At 36.1% G+C, this 17,868-nt stretch overlaps 2 protein-coding genes across 2 annotated transcripts; one reads left to right on the top strand and one right to left on the bottom strand.

Moving 5' to 3' along the window:
* Positions 1-533: 533 nt before the first annotated feature.
* LOC127951381 (ADAMTS-like protein 2) lies at positions 534-13,758 on the top strand. Its single transcript, XM_052549252.1, has 18 exons — positions 534-560; positions 1,881-2,023; positions 3,728-3,803; positions 4,022-4,124; positions 4,445-4,590; positions 4,778-4,901; positions 5,153-5,233; positions 5,323-5,498; positions 5,627-6,059; positions 7,705-8,047; positions 9,117-9,223; positions 9,304-9,430; positions 9,570-9,783; positions 10,896-11,051; positions 11,142-11,312; positions 11,636-11,812; positions 12,119-12,263; positions 13,421-13,758. The coding sequence occupies exons 1-18, from the start codon at positions 534-536 to the stop codon at positions 13,540-13,542; spliced, it is 2,871 nt and encodes a 956-aa protein (XP_052405212.1). The 3' UTR covers positions 13,543-13,758.
* A 113-nt stretch (positions 13,759-13,871) lies between these two features.
* On the bottom strand, positions 13,872-16,497 carry LOC127950589 (putative defense protein 3). Its single transcript, XM_052547734.1, has 5 exons — positions 16,390-16,497; positions 16,027-16,219; positions 15,705-15,829; positions 15,292-15,386; positions 13,872-14,423 (listed from the first exon to the last, which is right to left on the bottom strand). The coding sequence occupies exons 2-5, from the start codon at positions 16,217-16,219 to the stop codon at positions 14,261-14,263; spliced, it is 576 nt and encodes a 191-aa protein (XP_052403694.1). The 5' UTR covers positions 16,390-16,497; the 3' UTR covers positions 13,872-14,260.
* Between the last annotated feature and the right edge of the window lie 1,371 nt (positions 16,498-17,868).

The following is a 17,868-nucleotide window of genomic DNA, read 5'->3' as shown; positions in this document are numbered from 1 at the left end:
ATTCACTGAAAAGATTCGAATCAAAAGAATGTCAATGTGGAGCTTTAGATCGTTTTCTGGAAGTAGTCCGTAAATAGCTTATTGTCCTTCCCTCATTTGTTTGGTCTAACATTTATGGGCCTTATTCATCCGTGCTGTTTGAAAGCAATATTACTGTTGTTCGATAAAATATGTTTTGATGCTCAGTTCAGCACGTTTATGACCGTTTCGACCTGACTGGCGCCGTGTTCAAGCATCAGCAAACTAAACTCAACTGAAGTGACATTTCGAAACTCATCGGGCCCCATGTGGTCTCCTTAGGGGGTCTCCGTTTTAGGATGCATTAGAAAGTGGGGAAAAGTCTATTGTATATTTAGAATCTAAACATCCAGAGGGCATTCAGATAAGAAACATGTGGACATGCAGACTCTTGTTTGGACAAGATCCCCTTAACATCCCCTGCGTTCGGGGCGGGGGTCACTGGATTTGCTCTTGCCAAGCTATTTGGGTTTGTAGAGGGGCTTCTAGACTCCCTTACAGCTAAACATACAATTATGCATTTCTGCAAGCCTGCAGGACAAGTAAGTGTTTTACTTTAAGGGTCATACTTTACTGTAAGTCTATATTCTGCTGTAACTGTGTTTCTAAAGAGACTCAGTCATGAAAAAAGACAGTAAGTGGACATCTATGTCAAAATGTCCCTTTCAGACAAGTGGATTTCAAGCTTAAACATACCATAACTTTCCAAATGTCAGTTGTGGATTAAACAGCACACTATTCAGGATGGGTCAACGGGTGCATAAAGCTCTAGGAAGAAAATGGTCTTTGTGTAAATCCTCCTCCTTATACCAAAATCCGAACGTTGACCATTAAAGCTGGTATGAGATCTAACTCTTTTCTTTGAGAGCTTCACAAGACTTTCCATGGAGCCGTGCCTGTGTTGTGTTAAAGTTCACTGATGCACGGCTTGAAGAGGAGCGATTAACCTGCTGTCTAGACAACAGGAGTCTGCTTAATTTGCCTACAGTCGCTGGCCCTTTCATCTGGGCCATTAGGGGGGCTCCATTCACCTTCGACTCCATCTCTTCCCTAAAACTGCCCTCCACTGTGCTCTCTCTCTCAAGTCACAAAGTCTCTCTAAACTTTAATGTCTAGGCTTGTCTGGGCTTCTTCGATGAAAATTCATAGACAGCCAGTCTGTTTTAGATTTTAGCCAAAGATCTTTTTTTTTTACTGTCCTATTTTTCTTTTTTATTCTGCCCTTTATTTTCTATTCACAACAGACTCTATTCTACCCTTTCATTTTTACTACTTATATACAAGAGGATCACCACTACGGAATCTTCACATTCTGTGTTATATTGCAAATGCATTGTTAATGAAGTTGTGAGTTGTTAATACTTCACAGCAGGTATTTGAGTCCAACAAACAAGCTATAAATACTTTATTTATTTACTTTATTAATGTTAAATATGCAAATGTGTTGTCTTAAGTTGCTTTCAGTCTTAAACTATGTAATAATTTTTTTTTAGTTTTTAATACTTACAATATACAATATCCCAATTTTATCTATTTAAAAATATATAAAAACTTTGCGATATGACAAGTGGTTTTAATTCCAATGTCTCTATATTCTTTATTAAATAACATTTCTACCGTTCTCTTTAAATAAGGTGCAGTTTTTAATATTTTACTATAAATGCTTGATTCCAACATAGGAAACAAGATCTGTACTACAACAACATTTGATTAATATTAGTGCCTTGAGAGTCATGACCGCTTTTACCCACAAGTTACACAGAGAATTGCTTGTGTCTGACAATAATTGCCATTGTTTACAGATTTTCCATGTTATCATGCAAGTGTGCAGCAGTGAAGCACTGTGTCTCTGTCTTTGCCAGGACAGCAGTGAGGGGAGGGAGGATTTCCAGAGGCAGCCAGACGAGGTAGCGCAGTGGTGGGGTGAATGGAGCAGCTGGTCCACCTGTTCCCGTACCTGCGGAGGAGGAGTGCGCTCTCAAGAGCGTCACTGTCTGCAGCAGAGGTACACCGCTCACAGATATTACACAAGCTCATTTAGATCCAGCTCACCCGAGGAAAAATGAGCCTCTGATTCTGTACTAATCAGAAGTGACAGGTCTGATGCATTGTGAGAGCTGTCAATTTGACCCTGGTCTGAACCCTCTCTCTTTTCACACCGGGTAATGTCACTCACGATCAACTTGAAGGTCACAAAATTCATTTGATGTGGGATTATTTGGCCCTGAATGCACAGTTTCTCTTTCATGTTGTTTGACTTAATTAACATGATTGATCTGCATCTTGTTTACATTTAATTTAAATTATTTCATTTTTAAATGTATTTTTACATTTGTAGCTAGTCAATTTATTTAAATGTATTTTTTGTTTTAGTTTATTTTAAACAGGAAAATATGAAAACTGATTTTTTTTCATCCATTTAAGATTAAACGTGTATATAGATCAGCATATCCCTTAATCAGCCTATACAAGAGCACAGACTAAACCCAAGTGAACCCTCACATGAGAAAAGGGGGAAATGGGAGAGAATCCCCCCTTGACTAATATCCTCCAGAGCACCTAGAGGAATGTCATGTGGAATGAACATCAATCCACTGGCCCACATGACACAGGGCATTCTGCTCAGAATGACAAACATATACATAAAATGGCTTTTAGAGCAAATGGTCAAACATTTCGGGGAGATTCCACTGGAGATAAGGGCCCTAGCTGAGCCAGTCCAGCTGGCTCCCATTAGCACTTCCCAGTATGGTGGAGGCAGTGAAAGGTGTGTGTGTGGGGGGAGGGGACAGAGAGAGCTAGAAAGATGAGGGGAATCATGTATGGAAACGTTTAGAGGGATCCCAGTGGCATATGCTGTGGATATGGATGCTGGTTACCAGTATGGGATGCTGAAGTACTCCTGTTACCGGTTAAAAAGTTTATTGCCTAAAACTATGTGGAATTAATCTGAAATATAAAATAAAATAACGAAAACGAAACTAAATAAACATAAATGTAAAAATAAAAATAAATAAATAAATTAAATAAAAAGGAAAACAGTAAGTAGAGAAAATAAAAGCTAATTAAAAATATTAACTATAACAGTATATCAATTATATTAAACTGGTCCCCAGTTTTTATTCAGTAGTAATGATAGAAAAGTAAATTAAATTCAATTAATAAATGAATGCATTTAGCAGACACTTTTATCCAAAGCGACTTACATTGCATTCAGGCTAACAATCCTAACATGTGTTCCCTAGGATAAAAGTAGAAAAAATACAGATTTTCAAAGGATATTCATGTTTGATATTGAATATTTAATTGTGCAGCTCATTTTCTTTTATGCTTACATTTATATCGCCTTTGCCCTCGTTTAAATTTAAATTTATCTTTAAAAACAACTAATCATTTATTGACTGTTAAATACAATCTATCTAACAAGTCTGAAAATGAATATCATTTTTTTAATGTTGAGGTGACTAAATTCACTGATAACGACTGATTTAAGTTTGAAGTGTTTTATTGTATTGAATTTATTTGTACTTTTTTATTATTTTTGTATTTAAGACAAAATAAAAAAGTCCATTGTAACAGTAAAATCGTAATCAACTCAGGTAGGTGCATTCGTAGAACTTTTGATATCTTCATATAATTTCATTAATGAGTAAATATTGAATGTCCCATCAAGATGTGGAGGACTTATATACAGAAAACCCTTTTTCAGACTGACGTCGACCCAAAACATCAACAGTTCCTTCTGCGCTGGACCGTCCAAACAGTATCAGCTGTGTACGAATCAGGTATGGCCAAACGTTTATGAAGATGTTTGTGTACACTGTATTTAAAGGATAACCCATAGTAATGTGGTTGTGTTGTTGGGTGGAATACTCCATCCAAGCCATCTGGCATAACTGTGCATTTTTTACACATGTTGGCTTGAAGCTCTAATATCTGCAGGCTGTTTGACCTGCTGCCTGGCTCACGAGCTGTCTTTATTGTTGTCTGGATGTTTGCCTAGCCGTGCCCAAAGAGCAGAATCAGCTTCAAACAGCACCAGTGCTCTCAGTTCAATGCCAAAGCCTTCGGCAGGAAGCACTATGAGTGGGTTCCACTTTATCCGGGTAAAAAAACGTCCCTCAGTGTTTTCTTTTTCCAACTCTTTCTCCATGCTTTTGTTTTTTTTCAAATCGCTTTAATTATCTCTGCTTCCTTGTCTTTCAGCCTTTCAGTGTTTTAGACTCTTCTGAATTTCTTGTCTTGGCCCCTGGCCAGCTCTATTATAGCTCACAGATGCCCCTTTAGCATTATTTCCTCAGCCAATAGTCCCTTGTTATGTACAAAAGAGGCCTCTCAATAAAGACCATAAAGACCTATTATCTCTAAAGGAATTCTCTGAAGCCTAGATCGTAATGATGTTTTGCTGATGTCACCTCCTGTTCAGATGATTACATCAACATCTCCAACAAGCCATGTGACCTCCAGTGTACCACAACCACAGGAGAAAGACAGCTGTTGGTGCCTGCCCATGATGGGACGTTCTGCAGGGACGGGATCTACCAGGGGGTTTGCATTGAGGGCCAGTGTCAGGTGGGTCGGAATAATATTTGGTGCAAAGATTATTCCAAGCTTCAAGTAGCCAAGGTCATGTACAATAAGTTGAGAAGGCTACATTAATGCTATATATTGAGGATGCTTGACATTCTAGCCAAAGCAGTTTTGCAATTGACAGTTCATGAGAAATCAAGTGTTAACCGTTCTGTTCTCTTGGTTGCAGGTGGTAGGGTGTGATGGGAAATTGTATTCCAGTAAAACCATAGACAAATGTGGAGTCTGTGGTGGAAACGGAGGTTCTTGTTATCGTGTCTCAGGATCTTACCGGAGAGGGATCACACAGTTAGGTATACCTTATGTTAGCATTAAGAGTTGAATAGACCAGGCCAAATTTGTTACCATTTATACAGTTATTTATAGATTAAAGGGATAACAAAAACTGATGGATTCAGCCAAATCCATTATGTCATTACTTGTTGACCCTCATATCATTCCAAGCTTGAATCACTTTCTTTGTTCTGTAGAACATAAAAGAAAATATTTTGAAGAACAGATGACAGATAATTCCAATTGTATTCATTTGTCATTGTGTCTTTAGGTTATGTGTTCATAACCAATATACCGGTTGGTGCTACTGATATCCAGATCATAGAGCGGCGGAAAACTGAAAACATCTTGGGTACGAGTTTCTTGGCTTGATCTGTCAAAATTCAGGTGGGCAAAGAAAACAGAGAAAAACTATTAAATGCATCTTTGATCATCTTCTAGCTCTGTCTGATGAAGCCGGCCACTTCTTCTTCAATGGGAACAGCATGATTGACAATCCACAGAACTTTCATGTTGCTGGGACAGTCTTTAAGTATAGGAGGCCGGCTAACCTCTTCTCTGATGGCTTTGAGTACATCATGGCTCAGGGTCCCACCCATCAGGCCCTGAATGTCATGGTAGGTATATAGGTATGTAAAATCATCACAACCAGGTTTTTATTTTTATCTCATATGCTAATATCTCAGACAGCTGCTATATAGTATCATTTTGTCTTTTTTTAAGTTCCTGTTTTCTCTTTGTTCAGTATTACAACCTCAATGGAAAGATGCCTCACATCACATATGAATATACAGTTCCTCGAGCTCCGGAGCTGAGGGTGGCAACTCCCATGGTCTCTACACCTGAGCAACCTCAAATAAGCAACCTGATGTCAAAGACATCCAAGGACCCCTCAGCAGAAGAGCAGAAGGTGAACACGTCCTCTACGGAGCTCTCCTCCACTCATAATGAAATTGAGGCTCGTAAGGGGTATAGAAAGAAAGGCAACCAGAGCACTTCACTGGGACCTCAAGATAATGTGGATGTGCATGTGGGTGACGAGGAGCTGCTGTGGGAGCTCAAGGCCTCTGTAAACTTCAGTGAGCTGCCTGGTCTGGTATTGTTTAGACCTGCCAGTGAAGTCCTCCAGAACGAGCTAGATGATGAAATGCACCGTCTTGAGGCACAAGGTAGTTTTGGTAAGTATGCTTTTTGGGTTCATTCACTGGCATTTCATGTTGCTTTCACTCTAGAGGATTTGGTACGGACTGACTGGGTTTTTGTCTGACCATAAAGTTTAGCTTCATTTGATTTGTGTAAAAGCTTGAAACCTGCTTTTGGGTCTTTTAGGGAAAAGGGTGTTCTTTCATATGAACTACAGTATGGGTCATTATTGACGTAAACATGGGAAAATTATGACAAAAAGAAAAATGATCTCAAACTCAGCTAAATGTAGTTTTAAAAAAAGCAAAGTGTGAAAGCAACATCAGTGTCAGAACTTGAATTTAAAGAGGTATGGTATAAATGTATATATATTTCAGTTTATGCTCTGTAACAGAAAAAAGGTTCTGAAAAGTGTTCATATTGCAATAATTAGGCGTACTGTACAATAATTCAGGTATAACTTAGTCTGGTTAATTGTATTACAGTTTATGATGGATGTAGCTACAGTTATAAAATCATTTATTATTATTAGCTATACTAAAGAGTTTATTAAATACATGCTTAATATGCTAATATTATTTTTACTGTAAATGCTTAATATACAGGTGCATCTCAATAAATTAGAATGTTGTGGAAAAGTTCACTTTTTTTCAACTCGTGTATTAAATAAATGCAATGCACACAGACTGAAGTAGTTTAAGTCTTTGGTTCTTTTAATTGTGATGATTTTGGCTCACATTTAACAAAACCCCTCCAATGTAACCCACTTCATAAAAAACAGTAATATTGTTAAATATTATTACAGTTTAAAATAACTGTTATTTTTATTTGAATATATTTAAAATGTATTTTACTCCTGTGATGGCAAAGCTTACTACAGTCTTTAGTGGCACATGCCCCTTCAGTCACTATAATTTGGTGCTCATTTCTTATTATTATCTATAATATATTATTAATATATTAATATATTCTTAAGATTTTTGTTGAAAACATCAATGATATCTTTCAGTATTCTTTGGTGAATACATATATATACAGTATATACACACACACACACACACGTTTGTTTTTGTGAAAAGTGGGGACATCCCATAGGTGTAATGGTTTTTATACTGTGGAAACTGTATATTCTGTCGCCCTTCGCCAACCCTACACCTAACCCTAACCCTCACAGGAAACTTCGTGCATTTTTACTTTCTCAAAAAAACCTAATTCTGTATGATTTATAAGCGTTTTGAAAAATGGGGACATGGGTTATGTCCTCATAAGTCACCCTCTCCTTGTAATACCTGTGTCATACCCATGTCATTCTACAGAGTTGTGTCCTGATATGTCACAAAAACAAGAGCACACACACACAAAGTTTAAGTTGAAAAGAATAGCATTTATGTGTAAAGAAACCTTTACATTATAAATGTTTTTACTGCCATTACTGTCACTTTTGATCAGTTTAATGTGTCCTTAATCTTACCGAACCCAAACTTTTGAATTGTAGCTTATATTTTGTTAAATACAGAGTACATTTTGTGAAAGTCATCAAAAATATCCATTTAATATTTAGTTAATGTACTGTATATATTGTACATAAATTGAATACTATAAAGAAAAGTCTAAGACTAATTTGTTTTGGATTGATTGATTGATTGATTTCGCATTTAAAAATGCTTTGCTGTTGTCCAGGCCCTGATTCCAACCTGATTGATGGTGATTCGTCTAGTTCCAGTGACTCCAACCACACATCTCCACCGGTGCTGAAGAGTCTCTTCTATGATGGAGCGTCCTGGCCCTCAGGCTCCAGACAGCCCTGTAAAGACGGTTCTGCACTCACAGGTTGTGCCGTACTCAAGCTCAACTCTTCACTGGACAACAGCCTGACGCTGGAGATCTACCCAGGCAACCTGGACATGCACAGTCCAGATGAAGAGTCTGAATTTGAGGCCAGGACTAATGACTCAACAGGCCACCGGTCCAACCTTCTCCAGCTCCACCAGGTGGAGCCAGTGCAAACCCCCCACAGGGAGAGGTCAGATGGAAGGCATATGAGCGGATTGAGCCTTTAGATGAATGCTCTGACATATTTATTGCCACGGTCTGGCTTGAGTTGTTATGAATGGAAATGTGCGCCAATCTTTCAAAATGTCACTGCATCCTTTCCACAGATGTGCTTGTTAGGGTAGAAAAAAGGTAGAAAGGTTTTTCTTTCCCAGCCTTCAGTTCTCAAAGGGCAAGTTAACATGAAATTACGAAAAATAAATTACCCCTTTCTTAAATTATGGATATGTAGGAACTCAGGGATTTACATTTTCTGCTATAGAAACTGTATTGATGATAATGTAGACCAGTGAATCAAACTCTTGTTCAGTCGTAAGCAAACACACAAAGTGTGAAAACGTCAGGGTGGGTAATTTCAAGGGCTGAGTTATAAGTGCACTCATTTTAGCCCATGTACTGTAAAATAACAAGCTTGAATTTTTTATAGTAAAATTTTTTGGCTTTTCTAGCTGTATTTGGGCCTTTTGAATTGAGAGGAGAACAGAACTGGGAAAGGACCACAAGACAACTCAAACGTGGACTGGCCATTTCCAATCTTACATTATTTACTTAAATGGCATATCAAATCTTGTAGCAATTTCTCAGGTGTATATTTTGTCTTGTCATAAATATTCAGAAAAAAAAAGAAAAAAAGATTATTATTATTTTTTTTTTTTGTCAAGCCGATATTTTGACTGGACTGACCACATTGAACGAACATTTTCTTTCAGGGCAATTCATTTTTATATATATTTCATATTAAAATATATAAATGTAAATTTTTGTTTCTATATTAAGCTTAATTTTTTTGGACAAAACAATTTACTTTGCAAAACCATTTTGTAACAATGTGCAGAATTATATATCTATAATGTAACTAATTTATCTGTTACCATTAAGCGAAAGCAACAAAAATTGTCAATAGTTGAAACTCGTGAAAAACATTGTTTTAACATTAGATAAGAAAAATATAATATCTAATATTTTAATTGTGTGACATAAGTAAAAATAAAAAATGAACCTGATCACAATTTCTTTTTTTCTCTCTTCTCTTACTCCAGCAGTAATGAGTTTGAGGTGGAATCTCTAGATCGTGATATCAGCATGTCTGACAAGTACCGATGGAAGGTTTCTGCGTATGCGCCCTGCAGCTCAACATGTACAACAGGTGAAATCACAAGCACACACAGAAAGAGTGACACTTTTACAGACCCACAATCAACCTGACACTATACACTGTGTTTGTAGGCATAAGCACATCTTATGCCTTATGTGTGAAGTATGACGGGTCAGAGGTGGATGAGAGCTACTGTGATGCCTTGACCAGGCCGGAGCCCACACATGAGTTCTGTACAGGGAAAGAGTGCCTGCCCAGGTTTGTTTCTGAAAACTTCATGCGATTATTTGATTTCATTTGCTTTACTATAGGTACATTCATAGGTGTAGATGTTTGGAAGCCGCAGATGCTGTTGATGACAGATCTTAAGTTGTTGTATTCTCTATTCTGTATTCAGGTGGGAAACTAGTCGCTGGAGCGAGTGTTCCCGGACATGTGGAGAGGGGTTTCAGTTCCGCACGGTGCGCTGCTGGAAGATGATGGCGCCTGGATTTGACAGCTCAGTTTATGATGAGCTGTGTCAGGCTGCGGAGCTGCAGAAGCCCATCACACGGAAAGCCTGCAAGAGCAAAAGCTGCGGCCCGCAGTGGGAGATCTCAGACTGGTCTGAGGTCAGTGTGTAAAGGCTCTGTTTAAATTCATGTATATATGTCCCATGGATTGAATATTAACCGCCAAAACTGATGCCTTTATGCACGTTTAGCTGCTTTGATTTTAGTTCAGTTTATTTGTGTATCATTTTTCACAATATAAAATGCTCCAAAGCAATTTTCTTAGTGAAAAAGAAGTGAAGTTAGCATGCTTTTAAAAAGAGCACCTATTACAGAAATATTATACTTTAAAAGAATATGCTGTAACACTTTATTTTAAGGTTTTTACACATTACATTTACTTACTATTAAAATAACAATTAATTGTGCATAATTTCATGCAAGTAACCCTAAACCAAACCCCAATCTTAACCCTAACCATATAGTAAATGCATATTAATATCACTCAGTATTTACATGTATAATTACACTGTAACAAAGACACCTTCAAATAAAGCGTAAATTGAGTGTGAACTGATTGCAATATTAATTGCAAATTAATGTAAATGACATATATTTCAAAATGTTTTGAATTGTTTTTTTATTTTTATATTTTCCATTTCCATTTTAAATTTGAGTTAATACTTTAGTATAGGGACCAGTTCTCACTTTTTACAGGTAGCTTATTTGCAGGCATATTAATAACATATTGGCTGTTTAATAGTACTTATAAAGCACATATTCTACATGACCATATTCTGCATCCCTAATCCTACCCAATACCTAAACTCAATGACTACCTTACTAACTATTAATAAGCTGCAAATTAGAAAGTTATTGAGGGAAAAGTCATAGTTAATGGTTTGTTAATAACGAGAATTGGACCTTAAAATAAACTGTGTATTATATATTATAATAGTTTTATTCTCGTTTTAGTTTTATATTGGATTTCATTTAGTAAACTAATCCTTTACTTAACTTAGTAATTATGTTGAAAAAGTTTTTAGATGTTATTATTTTTCTGTTAACGATGATCATGTTTCAAGTAATAAATCTTTTTTACATTTAAAATGCTAATTAAGTTTCAGATTTAGTTTAAATCAAGACGCAACGGTGAGCCAAATGCAAAAGTTTTAGTTTAGACCCAATAGTGTGTGAAACGCGACAGTAATGGTTGTTTGTCATTCTGACAGTGTTCAGCGCGGTGCGGCGGTCGTGGGGTGAGGAGCCGTGAGGTGCGCTGCTCCATGGAGGCCAGACTCTGTAACGAGTCCACCAGACCGGACAGCCAGAGAGAGTGCGAGGGGCCGCCCTGTGACCGCAGGTGGACCATCTCTGACTGGGGGCCGGTGGGTTTTAGAAAATGTCCTGTACAATATGAAAGTTTTAGATTGTCTATTGCACATGACGTTATGTGTCTTTGCTTCTCCTTCTCTAAGTGCTCAGGGCCGTGTGGGGAGGGCAGGATGAGGCGCTATGTGGTGTGTAAGAACAGCAGTGGGAAGGTGATTTCTGATGGCCAGTGTGATCCAGAGCTCAAGCCGCTGGCCGTGCATCCATGTGGAGATAAAAACTGCCCCGCCCACTGGGTGGAGCAAGAGTGGGAACAGGTGAGGTGCCCCTATATACAGCAGTTTATAGTAACTTTTCCCATCCATCTCCTATGCATTGTTATTTTAGCATTATTTATATGCCACGATAGTATTTATCAATATTTTGAGTTTGTATTTTTATATTTTCATTTTAAGTGATTATGTTGTGTGTATTGCTCATTTTTAGTTAATGTTATGCATTATTTAACACTAACTAATGAACCTTATTGTAAAGTGTTACCAACAACTGTAATAGTTTTTGTATAATTTAACAATAACAGCACTGCTCCTATGTGTTTAATGAGCTGGTCACTGCAGTATTTTGTCTTGAACGTTCCCAGTGTAATGCCACATGTGGCCGTGGGGTGAAGACGCGTCAGGTGGTGTGTGCAGGGCTGGAGGGTGGCGTCTTCAAGGAGTTCCCTGAAAGGATGTGTGACAGATCCCTCAGACCTGCCGACAGTGCGGCCTGTTTTGAGAGACCCTGCTCCAAGTGGTTCACCACATCCTGGTCCCAGGTTAGGAGGGGTGTGGCTTCTTATTCAACTTTTTATCTTCTACAGAATTCAGGGGGTTTATGCCATGTTATAGTGTATTCACTGCATTGGGATGTTGACACATTAGGTTCATACAGTGAAAATTATGATATACTATGTATTACACAAAATATTTCTTATGCCATTTTTAAACAAACGTGTTCTTTACATAAAAGTGACTTTTGCACATCACTTTGGGAGTCATCAGTGCAAATAGAGATGGATCTGTTCTGGATAATGGCTCATTGAAATGTTTGCCTCTCACGTGTTTGTGTCTTTGCCCTGCAGTGCAGTAAGACATGTGGGATTGGAGTGCGTGTGCGAGAGGTGAAGTGTTATCAAGGAGAAGAACTGGGGCATAGCTGTGATTCAACACTGAGACCAGAGGCCAGGCAGAGCTGTGAGGTGCTGCCCTGCACTACTGAGCCACCAGGTACTTTACAGCAAACCACAGCACTACACATACAAACTAACTGAGCTCTCCCAATCTAAGCTTGGCTACGCATAGCAGACTTTCAGCAAGACAGGCCTTGAGTGAGTTAAAAAGAAATCCAATCTATCTTTATTTGGAAAGATGCTGTAAGGACGCACCCTGGCATTGCTGTTATATGATCATGCCAGTTCTAAGTAGTTTACGCTGTACCTTTTAATGAAACACAGCAACGAGTGCGTGTTAAAACACTCAGCTCAATTAAAAGCACATGTGAATTCATCTTTGCTCTACACAAGCTAATTCCTGTTAAATTTAGGCCAGATTAATGCTTTGTTGTTTTTAATCTTTGCAGAGCAAGTGCATCATGCGTGTCATCAATTTGGCAGCTAATTTTGTGTTTTTGGAAAGCAATGACATTCCTTGTTCAGCTTTAGAGATTTAGTAGGCAGAGCATGGTACAGTCCTGCGCTTGCTGATGTTCACTGAGATCTACTTAAAGCATGTTTCTTGACATCCCTGCAAAGATTTGAAGTGTGTACACTGTCTATCTATCTATCTATCTATCTGGGATTTTAACATGGGAATAAATAAATATAAATATTTAAATGTTTTATATTCAATTATTTACATTATATCTGCCATTAAACTTTTATTTCAACATTACACAATTCTTAAAATATTTAAATATATAATATTTTATATATTTTACTGCTATGTTTTTATTCAGTTAAAGAGATTTTAACCTGGGCAAAATAACAAATAAATAAATGTAAATATTTAAATGTATGCATTTAAAACTAATATAGCTTTCACTGCTATTAAACTTCTAAAAATATATATTTCAATGTATTCATTATGCTATTAAAGTAGTATTTTTTTTCTACATGAGAAGAATAAATCTAATTTTTTAAATGCACGGATGTATAACTTTTATAACACAGAAACACTGAAAAAATAAATTTACATATTTTATTTATTCATAAAGTCTTAGCTATTGTAATTTGAACATTTAAAAATAACTGAACTATGAAATAAACACATTTCAATAAATTATTTGATATTTATTTTGTATTTAATACGAATTCATTTATGATGTAATTATGTTTTCACATACTTTATGTGTTTTTAATCTGTCTATTTTGTATATTTTCCCCCAGCTGAGGATGATTGTCAGGATAAAGCAACAGCTAACTGTGCCCTTGTCCTGCGGGTGAAGCTGTGCACTCACTGGTACTACAGGAAGGCCTGCTGTCTGTCCTGCAAGAACAAGAGCCAGTGAAGGCTGTCTGGCTCCTTACTGTGGCCTTGCAGTTAATGTGAAGACCCTCCTCCACATACTGGACGCACTGAACACAGAACTGACCATATCCAGCCCTCCAACCCCATTGCTGTCAACCTCTCCTTCATAAAAAAGGTGCTATATCAGGGTCCTGGTTGTGGTCCTGCAGGGACCTGGTAAAGGCAGCTCCTGTAACTGGACTGCAGAGGAGCCGTGGGTCTACTGATGATAGAGACACACTGTCCTCTGATCAAACAACTGTAATGTGTACTGTAGAAGCCTCCATTCTGCTCGTACACACTTCAAAATAAATACACACACATCGTATGATATATGTACAAAGTCTTTTTTATTATTTTGTTTTGGTTGGTGTTCATTTTTGCTCTAGAAGAAGAAATAAAACTAAAGGGGTTTTGAGATCTATGTGGTGTTTTTTTCATGCATGTTATAAAATATTCTAAACATTTGATACAAATCAATTTATGTCATACAAGCTTCATTTTATACAGTAAATATGAATATAACAGTAGGGTACAATGAGGCCGGTATTTTGCTGTAACAAAATGAACATTTATATATTAGAATGTAAAATCAATATATTATTAAAATATTATTTCCCATTGTACTTCAACAAATATATAACATGACTGAATACGAAACTAAACGTCAATGATTGTACATTGAACAGATATGATTTCTGAACATTTTCACCCATTTTTTAAATAATTGCCAGCAGAGGTAAAAGAAGAAGATAGATTGTGAGAGACACTGATGGACTGGAGCCGTGGGGTGAGGTGACTGTTGTATTTGTGCCCACGAATCTAACAGGGTCACTTTGAACATCAACCCAGAAGAGAGAGAAATTCTGCACAAATGTTGCCCTGCAAAGGACCGTAAATTCCATTAATTCCATGACAGAGAAAAAAATTGATACCAGAAAAGTCACTGTATTGAATAATTATTTGTTGAAAGCATCTTTCAATGAGGCAAGTGAACTGTAAATCCTCCTGCAGAATTTTGAAAGCACTGTTTTCTAAAACAACAAACAAACCTTAATTTATGTGTGTGTGTCTGTGTGTGTGTATATATTTAAAGTGGATCAAAACCTTTCATCAAAGTTGAATGTGTTCTTAAGACAAAGTGTGTTCTTAAGACAACACTGATATATATATATATATATATATATATATATATATATATATATATATATATATATATATATATATATTAACCCACTTTAAATGTTGAATGAATGAATATAATATATAATAATATATAAGTTTTCACTTTTTGAATGGAATTAGTGAAATAAATCAACTTTTTGATGATATAGTCTAATTATATGACCAGCACCTGTATGTATGTATGTATGTATGTATGTATATATATATATATATATATATATATATATATATATATATATATATATATATTTTTTTTTTTTTTTTTTTACATTAAATATGTATGTGTGCTGTGTATATTTATTATGTATATATAAATACACAAACATAAATTTTGAAAATATTTACATGGATATACATTTATATATTTATATGTTTATCCTATATTATATACATAAAGATATTTAATGTATAAACAACAAACTTAAATATATACATGGATGTGTTTGATTTAAATATACACAGCACACATACATATGTTATAAAGAAAAATTTATCGCACTATTGTAAGCAAAATAAAAAGTAAGCATTAGTGAAATAAAAAGAACACAGGTGAAATAAGTTTTACCTGAACCGAATATCTGTGTTGTTGTTGTCAGGAGCTTTCCATAGAGCCACAATAGTTGATTTGTTAACATTTGAAGTGTGACTGACAGCTGAGCCCTGAAAGATAAAGAATGCCGGTTCACATCAGTGTGTACCCCAGACAGCAAGCAGTTTCGGCCCAGGTCTGGCCCACATGGATTTCATGCGGGCCAGATGTGGGCCGGATCTGGGCCAACACTATGTTGCTGTCTGGGACAATACTGTCTGCATTTCCATTGTAAATATGTATCCAGACACTTCAGCAGAGATCAATAACAATGTAATGCAAAGCAAAACTTCTTTCTTGAAAGGATTTTCCCTAAATCATTAAGGTTTGAATGACATTACAGTAAGCAAATGATAACAGAATTGTTAATTTTTAAGTAAACATCTTACCGCTGTTCCACAGTTGAGTAATTGAGCATCGTTTCCTGTGACTGTGAAAGTTCCTACTGGACCCGTCTCATCCCTGGCCTGAAGAAGAAAGCCCCTGAACCCAGTCTCATTTGCTTGCAATGTCACTGCAATATGAATAAAACAGTGATGCGAACTGTGGACTTGGGAGAAACTGACTCATACATGAACTGAAAATCACAAGACAGTTAGATGCTTAAAAGCCATTGCCAGGATGGCTCTAGTATCATGTGTTTGTAGATACCACTTTGTTTAATATTTTATATGAAATTCAATTTATGTTTTTTCAGGTCCTGTCACAAACCTTTGATCACCTGACCCGCTGTGTATTTTGAGACGTCTGTGGTGACTCTATATGGAGGTTTTAATATAGAGGCAGTATTATTTCTATGATTAGGAGTCATAGATGTGCATGCCAGAGTCACCATTCCATTGGTGTATGCAGTTACAGCATGAAGATTCAGCCCAAAAACCAGGAAGAGAAACTGTTTATTCATCTAAAACAGGATACATCAAAAAGATTACAATTTCAATGGCACATTGACAGCAATTATAAATAATAAAATTGACAATAATTAAAATTTTAGTTAAAAAAAAAAGAAAGAAAAAAGATGAAGTGCACTATTTTGGTTCCAGTTAATGTTTTAATCATGTAAGAGTTACTAACCTTCACAAAATCAAACAGCGATGCTGGGTTGCTTTCCAGAAAATATCAGTACAGCTTATGCGTGTCAGGAATAAGAGGGTTTATATGCGCTTGATACCAGGAAGGTAAACAATGAGCACACAGGAAAACATCCTTATTGACAGGGAAATCATAAAGTAAAGGGAGTGGATATGTGAAGTATGAGCCGGGTGAAAAAGGTGAACTTAAATGTGTTTTTTTAATTTTTTTTTTTATGTGGAAATAAAATCTCCAAAATTGAACACAGTTGGTCATGTCCTCATAAGTCACCCTCTCCTTGTAATACCTGTCATACCCATGTCATTATACAGAGTTGTGTACTGATACTTCACAAAAACAAGAGCACACACACACACACACACACACACACAAACACAAACACACACGTATATTTATTTATGGGTAGCTACACTAACATAGATTGTTCAAAACTATATTTATTTTTTTATTTATTGGGATTTTCTTCAGAATCTCTAAGCAAATCTACCTTTGAAATTAGGCTGTATTATTAAGCGTAATTTCCAACAATCACATGGAAATTTGTAGCCATTTAACATTTTGGTGAATTGGAGGCTTATTTGTAGGAATTCAAACAAATTTGTAGCATTTCATTCACGTTCTTTATGTTTACATTATTATTATTTTTTTATTTGAATGAATTTGATACCAGGAAGGTAAACAATGAGCACACAGGAAAACATCCTTATTGACAGGGAAATCATAAAGTAAAGGGAGTGGATATGTGAAGTATGAGCCGGGTGAAAAAGGTGAACTTAAAAGGTTTTTTTTTTATTTTTTATGTGGAAATAAAATCTTGTACAGTGCTCACATAAAACTAATGCAATCTGCCGTTATAGATTATATTCCATTTAAATGCCACACGTGACTAAATAAGAATAAGATAAGAATAAGATAAGAGGTCGGATTCATCACGTAGCCAGGTTACTTGGCCTACTTTCATTCAACTAAAAAAACAGACAGGCCTACAGTATATTACCTTTGTAGAGACATGTGTTTATATATAGCACATCATTTAGCATTCAATAAACCAGCAAGAGACAATTTTCAGCAGTAGTATTTATTTATTTATTTATTGGGTTTTTCTTCAGAATCTCTAAGCAAATCTACCTTTGAAATTAGGCTGTATTATTAAGCGTAATTTCCAACAATCACATGGAAATTTGTAGCCATTTAACATTTTGGTGAATTGGAGGCTTATTTGTAGGAATTCAAACAAATTTGTAGCATTTCATTCACGTTCTTTATGTTTACATTATTATTATTTTTTTATTTGAATGAATTCATATGAAATCACCACCTAGTAAAATAATAATAATAATAAATTTTATTTATAATGCGCTTTTCTAGAACCCAAAGCGCTACAGAGAAATACAATTCAAAAACTACAATAAATGCAAATACAAAGTAAAAAAAATAAAAATAAAAAAAAATAAAGTATAA

This window comes from Carassius gibelio, chromosome B2 (assembly GCF_023724105.1).
Source record: "Carassius gibelio isolate Cgi1373 ecotype wild population from Czech Republic chromosome B2, carGib1.2-hapl.c, whole genome shotgun sequence".
Classification (NCBI taxonomy): Eukaryota; Metazoa; Chordata; class Actinopteri; order Cypriniformes; family Cyprinidae; genus Carassius; species Carassius gibelio.
Note: the sequence above shows the minus strand (reverse complement) of the source record. Positions and strands in the feature narration are given on the sequence as shown.

What these genes read in the sequence shown, in the direction of transcription:
- LOC127951381 (XM_052549252.1), top strand. Translation starts at nt 534, where the DNA reads ATGCATTTCTGCAAGCCTGCAGGACAA. An exon ending in GTGGGTTCCACTTTATCCGG is followed by an intron (nt 4,125 to 4,444) that starts GTAAAAAAACGT and finishes CCTCCTGTTCAG; the next exon opens with ATGATTACATCAACATCTCC. An exon ending in TCACCACATCCTGGTCCCAG is followed by an intron (nt 11,813 to 12,118) that starts GTTAGGAGGGGT and finishes TTTGCCCTGCAG; the next exon opens with TGCAGTAAGACATGTGGGAT.
- LOC127950589 (XM_052547734.1), bottom strand. Translation starts at nt 16,219, where the DNA reads ATGAATAAACAGTTTCTCTTCCTGGTTTTTGGGCTGAATCTTCATGCT. An exon ending in TACTCAACTGTGGAACAGCG is followed by an intron (nt 15,387 to 15,704) that starts GTAAGATGTTTA and finishes TTTATCTTTCAG; the next exon opens with GGCTCAGCTGTCAGTCACAC. An exon ending in AACACAGATATTCGGTTCAG is followed by an intron (nt 14,424 to 15,291) that starts GTAAAACTTATT and finishes GGTCCTTTGCAG; the next exon opens with GGCAACATTTGTGCAGAATT.